Source organism: Triticum aestivum, chromosome 1A, assembly GCF_018294505.1.
Source record: "Triticum aestivum cultivar Chinese Spring chromosome 1A, IWGSC CS RefSeq v2.1, whole genome shotgun sequence".
Classification (NCBI taxonomy): Eukaryota; Viridiplantae; Streptophyta; class Magnoliopsida; order Poales; family Poaceae; genus Triticum; species Triticum aestivum.
Genome location: NC_057794.1, coordinates 128,976,517 through 128,983,948, shown reverse-complemented (window position 1 = coordinate 128,983,948; position 7,432 = coordinate 128,976,517). Strand labels below are relative to the sequence as shown.

The window sequence follows — 7,432 nt, the reverse complement described above, 5'->3', positions numbered from 1 at the left end:
CGGAGGTGTTCTTGTAATGCCTCTTTCTGATCAATGAATTTGGTAACTCCCCTACTAACATTCGAAAAAAATAATTATATCTCATTGTTCGTGCGTAGATCACTTCCTTGCGAATGATTTTTTATGTGACATGGCAACCAACTTTGTTTCAAGATTCGTGCACTACATTTCTGTTTTCTATTTCTGTGATTTTGCAGACTTGTGAATTCGAAAGAAGGATTGGCATTTTCTTTTCAGACCACACGAAACCTCAAAACCTTCCATCGTGCGATAGATGGGAATCCAATCCCAAACGGACGGCCGAGATGCATCCTGCCACCCCTTCCTTCTTCCGGTGGCCATCGTTCCCCGCAAACAGCTGTAAACTCCAGCTCCTCTCCCCGCTCGGCTCCCACTGCGATTCCGCCCAAAACGCCAAAGGCTCTGCACTTTCTGCCCCCCTCCTCCTCGGAGATCCCATCCATGGCGGCGGCCTCGGCGTCCCGCCTCCGGATCTAAAACCCCCACACAGCCATTGCGGGGTCTGTGACCGGCGCTCCGACAGCTGCACGGGTCGCGGCAGCCGACCCGGTTCGTTGCCTTGCAAGATTTGCTTTGCCGCTGCGTGTCCTGGGTGGGTGGCGCGTAGTGGGTTCGTCCATGGTTCCTTGAAATGGGTGTCTGACTCGAGGTGGGTCGGCGCTACGGACTGCCTGCTGCCGCCATGTGGAAGCAGTTCCTTGGTAAGCTCTCGGGGAAGTCGCCGAAATCCGGCGGAGGCGGGGGCTGGGGATCTCCGCCGCCCAAGTCCCCAATGTCGTATGACGTGAATGGGAGGCAGTGGGACTCGATGCGGGCGTCTCCTCCGCTCGCGGCTATCGCCGGAGCGGAGGGGGAGACAAGGGAGGACGTGTTCCTCCGGAAGCTGAACGTCTGCTGCGTGTTGTTCGACTTCTCCAACGACCGGGGCCGGGACTCTCCGGAGAGGGAGAGAAAGCGGCAGGTGCTCATGTCTCTCGTCGACTGCCTTGGCACGGCGGAGGAGCCCCTCACGGAGGCGATGGTCTCGGCCTGTGTGCGTATGTTTGCCATCAACCTGTTCAGGGTCTTCCCGCCCAAGGTCCGGCCAGGCACCGGGGCAGCTGCCGAGGCTGACGAGGACGATCCGTTCTTTGACCCCTCATGGTACCACTTACAGGTCGTATACGAGCTGCTCCTCCGGTTCGTCACCTCTCCTGTCGTTGATGTGAAGGTGGCTCGCAAGTACATGGACAATTCCTTCATCTCCAGGCTGCTTGATTTGTTAGATTCTGATGATCCTAGAGAAAGGGATTGCCTGAAGACAGTATTGCATAGGATATATGGAAAATTCATGGGTAATCGGCCCTTCATCCGCAAGGCTGTGAGTAATATCTTCTATAGGTTTGTATCCGACGCTGATCGTCACAATGGGATTGCCGAACTCTTGGAGGTGTTTGGGAGTGTGATTAGTGGGTTTGCGAAACCACTGAAGGAGGAGCATAAGTTATTTCTGTGGAAGGCATTGATTCCTCTTCATAAACCGAAGACAGTGGGCATGTATCTGCCGCAGTTGACATACTGCATTACACAGTTTATTGACAAGGAACCAAAGCTCTCAGGGACTGTGATCAGAGGCCTGTTGAAGTACTGGCCAGTGACGAACAGTCAGAAGGAGATGATGTTCTTGGGGGAGTTGGAGGAGGTGCTGGAATTGACAGAAATGCCTGAATTCCAGAAGTGCATGGTCCCATTGTTTCGGAGGGTTGCACACTGCTTGAATAGCTCTCATTTTCAGGTGAAATTTTGTCCTAGGATATCAATCTGCAATATCCTATTGCCAGTGTTTGTTGTTTGATTAAATTTCTTTACTAGCTTATAGCGCATATAGTTGGTTCTCAGAACACTCATTTAGTTAAGGGAGTCATTTCAATTGATTCTTGTGGGTGGTATTTGTATTTCAAACTAGCATCACATTTACCGCCAAGATATGTTCTGTTATATTCATTTTCAAATTATATTTTGCTCAAAGAATTCCCTTCAGAGATTCTTCACATTTGGATTTAGCTGCTATTTAATTGGCCACAAGGGCTAATGCTGAGTAATCACACCAATGCAAAATACATTCTTTCCTTTTTCCTTATGTTGTTTGTTGGAGATTTTGTTTCTTTGTATACCTATATAAAGCTTTACAGATGTGGAACACTTCTATGCGCCATGCGCTGATGGATGGAGAAACCTGTTGTTTTTGTTTGTGACATAATTTATTCTACAATTTATACACTCCTAGCCTAGAAACTAAGAATATTATTCCTGCTTACAGGTTGCTGAAAGAGCCTTATTCCTGTGGAACAATGAGCACTTGTTCGGTTTGATCTCTCAAAACCACCAAGTTATCTTGCCAATCATATATCCAGCTCTCGAAAGGAATGCTCGTTTGCATTGGAACCAATCGGTTCTGAATGTTACAATGAATGTCAGGAAAATGTTCTTTGACATGGATCAGAAGCTGCTGTTGGCTTGTCAGAAAAATTTCCAAGAGGAGGAAGAGAAGCAAGCCGCAACTGAGGAGCGGAGAAGGCTTATATGGGAGCACCTCGAGAAGAATGCCGCATTCCATCCAGTAACCAGAGACATCAGCTTTGCTGCTTTTCCTAAACCCGCTCCTCTGGTAGCTCCAACTATGACATAATATATATGTGTTCAAATGTACTTCATTCCACTCCATTTATAGCACTATGGGTGCTGTGCAGGGCATTTTGTCAACTTTGTCTCCCCCCCCCCCCCCCCCCCTCGTTTCAAAGTCTGTAATTAATAGTTTCTTATTTGAGGACGAACCTTGATTCTTTCATGGTGTACTCTCAAGTGATGGACATTTCTTTCTTTGACAAGATAATGCCGTTCTAGTCGATTGTTCTGTGAAACAACTTTGGATATGGGAGGTCATGATTTTTTACTACAGCTGGTGTCATGTGGATGCCAGTGTATTTCGAATTTTCCAGATTCTGATGAATCTGTTCACCTGATTTGATGGACGAGCAAACAATGAGGTAAGTCCACAGTGCTTTTCATGCTTGATAACTCAACTACATTGTGTCGCTTGCTTAGTAGAATAGGAAATCTGAACTTCACACAGTAAGCATTGCTACATGTTCTGGTATTGCACATCTGGCCAATTCATGGCAAGAACATTGCTGCATAATTAAGGATGATTTGCCTTTGACATGATAAATATCAAAGTCTTGGCTCAACATTGAAAAGTGTCCTTATATTTTTAACGTCTGGATCAATATTATCAATCAATGTGTAAAATCTCTTTCTTGTACCTTTATTCCCCTTCATTGTCAGCAGTGGTATTACGATTAACTGTTATCATGGATGATGTTGTCATGAATAATAATAAAGGCACTTAGTTGATAAAATCAAGTCTGGTCCCTGGTGCAAGTAGCAACCATCTACCAATGAATGCAAGAGGGACCTAATTTCACCTAAATATTCAATGGTAATCAATTCCATCCATCTACAAGCTCAGTGCACATTTCTCAGTCAGATGGATACTCATAAGAGATCTGATTCATGGCATGACTACGGATTTAGTCCCATCCAATTAGGATTTAACCTGTCTAGTTATCCCCAGAAAAGATACTCTTACAGGGTTTGGTGCGATAAGCTTGATGGACAGTAATAATACTTAATACTAATTATTGGCTTGATTAGTACCGATTCAAGGATCTAGAAATACATATACTGGTAAAATGAAGAATTTCCTATGCTGCTATTTTGTGTACATACCTTATTGAACAAACTGTGTTATATATGATTGTTCATTAAACAAAATTGTGCTATCTCTATTGCACTAGCAAACAACACATCAACTGCCACAGTTACGTTTACCCTAGTCAAGTTCTTTTTGTTCCTACTGGTGCTTGATAGTTGGACACTTGAATCGACCTGACACATTGCAATCTTGAGTTGGTCTATAAAAGGTCTCACACCCATACAGATAGCCACTGTCCACTCCATATATTTTCCTCCTTTGTTCTGCTCATAGTCCTTTTCTTCTCTTTTGGTGTACTTAGATACTTGTGTAGAGATATACATCAAGATGGACAACCCTTCGAGTAAGCAGGACATGTCCTACTATGATCATGTTCAGAAGCGCCATGAGGAGAAAGGCTGCTTATATGCATGGTAACCTTTCTGTTCTGTTATAGTTATGGATAACTCTTGTTACTCTGTTAATTGTTAAATATGCATTTTGGTCGAGTTCTTGTTGACGTATTCTGCAATGAGGAATCACTCTGATTTTGAACTTGCCTTAAGGTGTATAAGGCCACCTTAGTGAATTTTTAGTATTTATTTAATTTTATTTTAAAAAATAGAGTAAATTTGCATGATATTGCTCGTGGCGTCGAAGTTCTTTATAAAAATAGTACTCCCTCCGATCCATATTAATTGACGCTGCTTTAGTACAACCAGGGAGTATTATGTATTTCTGACTTGTCAATAACCTGTTTGATGCAACAAGTAACATAGACAAGATTTATGTGTTACGCGATCATTCTAACATACGCCAGAATACTAGTTTATGTGTCACACGATCATTCTAACAAACTAGGTAGGCAGTTTACGTCGTTTACCTTTCTCATATTTCCTGAGTCCCGTATCTTGTTATTAAACCTAAGAGTTAGCAGTACCTAACTGTGTATGAAAGAAAAAGAATCAGTATGATTTAGGGCCTCTTTAATTCAAAGGAATTTCATAGGAAGTTTGGAGGATTATGCTTCTTCGGAAATGTTATTGAGAATATATGAATTTTTCCTATAGACTGCTTTGCATGCAATTTCAAAGGAAAATTTCCACCTAGTCCAACCTCATGGAAATTATTCTTATTTTCAGTGAAAACTATGGCAAACACTATGCTTACATTCTGTGTTTTTCATGTGGTGCAATCAGACAACCTGTGCTACACTACATATTTCTGTGTTTTTACTTCATGTGAATTCAACATGGCATGGCATCCAGTTTCTTCATTTTTCTTAGTTTGAAATCCTACAAATCAGAGAGGCCCTAGCAAACGTCACGCATTTGGTACAAAAGTATTTTAAGTTTTTAATTGAACTTTTATTGTGTTATTATAGGATTCAGAACATGGTGAAAATGATGTGAGTACAAAGTCTAAAAATTTAGGATGGCTCCTTGACAATAGCCCGGAAATGCAAAAGGTGCTCTTGGGCTTGTTACAAAGCTTTGTTTTCCCAGAGAAACTAATTAGCCTCATGATTCAACTTCCTTCCTCATTTCAGTGATTTAATCACAGTGGGGTGGGGTACATTACTTCCTTGCCGGCAAAGCTTTCTTCCAAAACATTTCCAGCACCTACCGTCAATAAGGCCCCAGTTTGGTGAGGGACTGCCATTCAGGGAGGTAGGAAGTGATCTTTCACCTTTATTCCTGAAAGGGATATCCACCAAACAAGTGACCCAAACCTTTGGCTCATTAGATAAAATGGAAAATGATATCCTGTTGGCAAGTGGTAGTAGTTACTGGTCATCTTCATGCAGCTTCGGCTGGATCTTGTCTTTCGCACTGCATCACAGAGAATTTAATTATACCATCAAATCAGTCTGAGATCACCCCAAGATGCAAGTAATTTTCAGATATTTCACTATGAATTATGCAGCGAATCTCAGTTCAAGTTACAAATTACTTCTGATACTTAATCTTGCTCCGGTTTCTGGTTAACAACTGTGGATTTTACATTGGAAGCCTGTCGCTTGCAGCCTGTTTACACTGTGCTGTTGCTTCTGCTGCTACGAGACCTGCGAGTGCTGCATGGAGTCCTTGTGCTGCTGCGGCTAATTTTAGCTGCACATTTCTGCTGTTGCATGGAGATCTAGCAGACTGGGCTGTACTGTGGAAACCCATATCGTTTCGCCTCGGTGAGATGGTGAACAGGCATATGTGCTTGTTCGAATAAAAACTGTAGTTACGTCTCTGTTGTCATGTATGTTGTTGGTCGCCAAAAATAAGAGTATGCTGTTGGTGTGTGTTTGCCTTTGACGATTGTCATGTTTAGTGCTGTCATGTTTATAGGGAGATCCTCCGATTTGTATTGAACTTTCATCTATATCTATACTTTTAAACACCCCACCATATGCCAATATAAAAAGAACGAGTTGCGAAGATCCAACATATCTCACCCTTCGGTGTTTAGCGCTAAACATATTTAGCACCATGCGTGTTTTCATTAATGTGTTTAGCACCTTGCTCTGGTTAAAACATACCTAATATCAGTGCTAATCAAGTAATTAATGTGTTCAGCACCTTGCTCTGGTTAAAACATATACCTAGCGCCTGTTTGGCAGTCATCCAGCTCCACGGAGTGGACGGAGCGACCCATCGGCTACTCCAAGAAAATAGGTCGCGGCCCGCTCCGGCGCAGAGCAGGCGGAGCGGAGAGCTGCCGAACAGGGTGCTAATATCAGTGCTAATCAAGTAATTACATTCTACTAACAAGAAATGCAATTAATATCCGCCTAATATCAAAGATGCAGTTAATATCTGCCTAATATACTACTAACAAGAAATGCAATTAATGTCTTGTCTAATATGATAATATCATGTGCATTGATTACTAGTGGAAATAGGCACGGAAATACTCGGCTTTTATGTCGAAGGTTACATACAATTTTGTTATCAACCAGCACCTAAATCGGTGAAATTGTGTGTAGAACCTGATCCTCAGCCATGTTCATTGGAAGAGGTTCATTTCTACCAATTCGTTTGGGTCCTTCGTTATGGTCAACTCGCTGTTGTGTGGTGACCTCTACTTAGGCTCCGCCATAGGTGTGTGGGGTCCACGGGCATCACCTTCCAGCCCGCCAATGCTTTGTACAAACTTTTAGCCTTTAAAATTGCCAATATATTTTCCGCCTTTTTTATCTTCAAAATTTTGTTTTTTCTAAAAAGTCAAAAAACAACATAAAATAAAAATTGGCACTAAATTAATAGATTTGTCCATAAATTACTAATATCTTGTGCCAAAATTATGCAATAATGATATAGTTGTAGCATGAAACAAGCAAAAACTTATAGATATGTCTTAAACTTATCAACGCCCCAAAGAGCGAAAACAACACTGACGATGGCGCCACCACCAGATCCTGCAACGGAATCTTGGCTTTGCTCAAAGAGCTCGATCCAATAGCTGAGAGTGCGTAGATCTCCTCGATGACCCCTCCAAGAAGGATAGCGATGCCTACTGGCGTTGCCGTTGCCGTCCGGCAAGCACTGGCCATGTTTTCACCCATAGGAGAGCACAACCACCATTCCCATGTCGTTGCCCAATGCCGATGAGCACATCCACTCACTCTCACACCCCATTGTGACGCGATCGCCAATGCTACATAGGGCCACCACCGATCTCATTGCC

The 7,432-nt window shown here is 42.9% G+C and overlaps 1 protein-coding gene across 2 annotated transcripts; it reads left to right on the top strand.

Moving 5' to 3' along the window:
* The first annotated feature begins 360 nt into the window (after positions 1-360).
* Positions 361-6,145, top strand: LOC123040553 (serine/threonine protein phosphatase 2A 57 kDa regulatory subunit B' kappa isoform). Of its 2 annotated transcripts, XM_044463369.1 has the most exons (4): positions 361-1,795; positions 2,321-4,188; positions 5,304-5,424; positions 5,781-6,145. In XM_044463369.1, the coding sequence occupies exons 1-2, from the start codon at positions 704-706 to the stop codon at positions 2,687-2,689; spliced, it is 1,461 nt and encodes a 486-aa protein (XP_044319304.1). In that variant the 5' UTR covers positions 361-703; the 3' UTR covers positions 2,690-4,188; positions 5,304-5,424; positions 5,781-6,145. The 2 variants fall into 2 exon arrangements, with proteins under 2 accessions (XP_044319304.1, XP_044319300.1); XM_044463365.1 differs by lacking the exon at positions 5,304-5,424.
* The last annotated feature ends 1,287 nt before the right edge of the window (positions 6,146-7,432 follow it).

What these genes read in the sequence shown, in the direction of transcription:
- LOC123040553 (XM_044463365.1), top strand. Translation starts at nt 704, where the DNA reads ATGTGGAAGCAGTTCCTTGGTAAGCTCTCGGGGAAGTCGCCGAAATCC. An exon ending in TGAATAGCTCTCATTTTCAG is followed by an intron (nt 1,796 to 2,320) that starts GTGAAATTTTGT and finishes TCCTGCTTACAG; the next exon opens with GTTGCTGAAAGAGCCTTATT.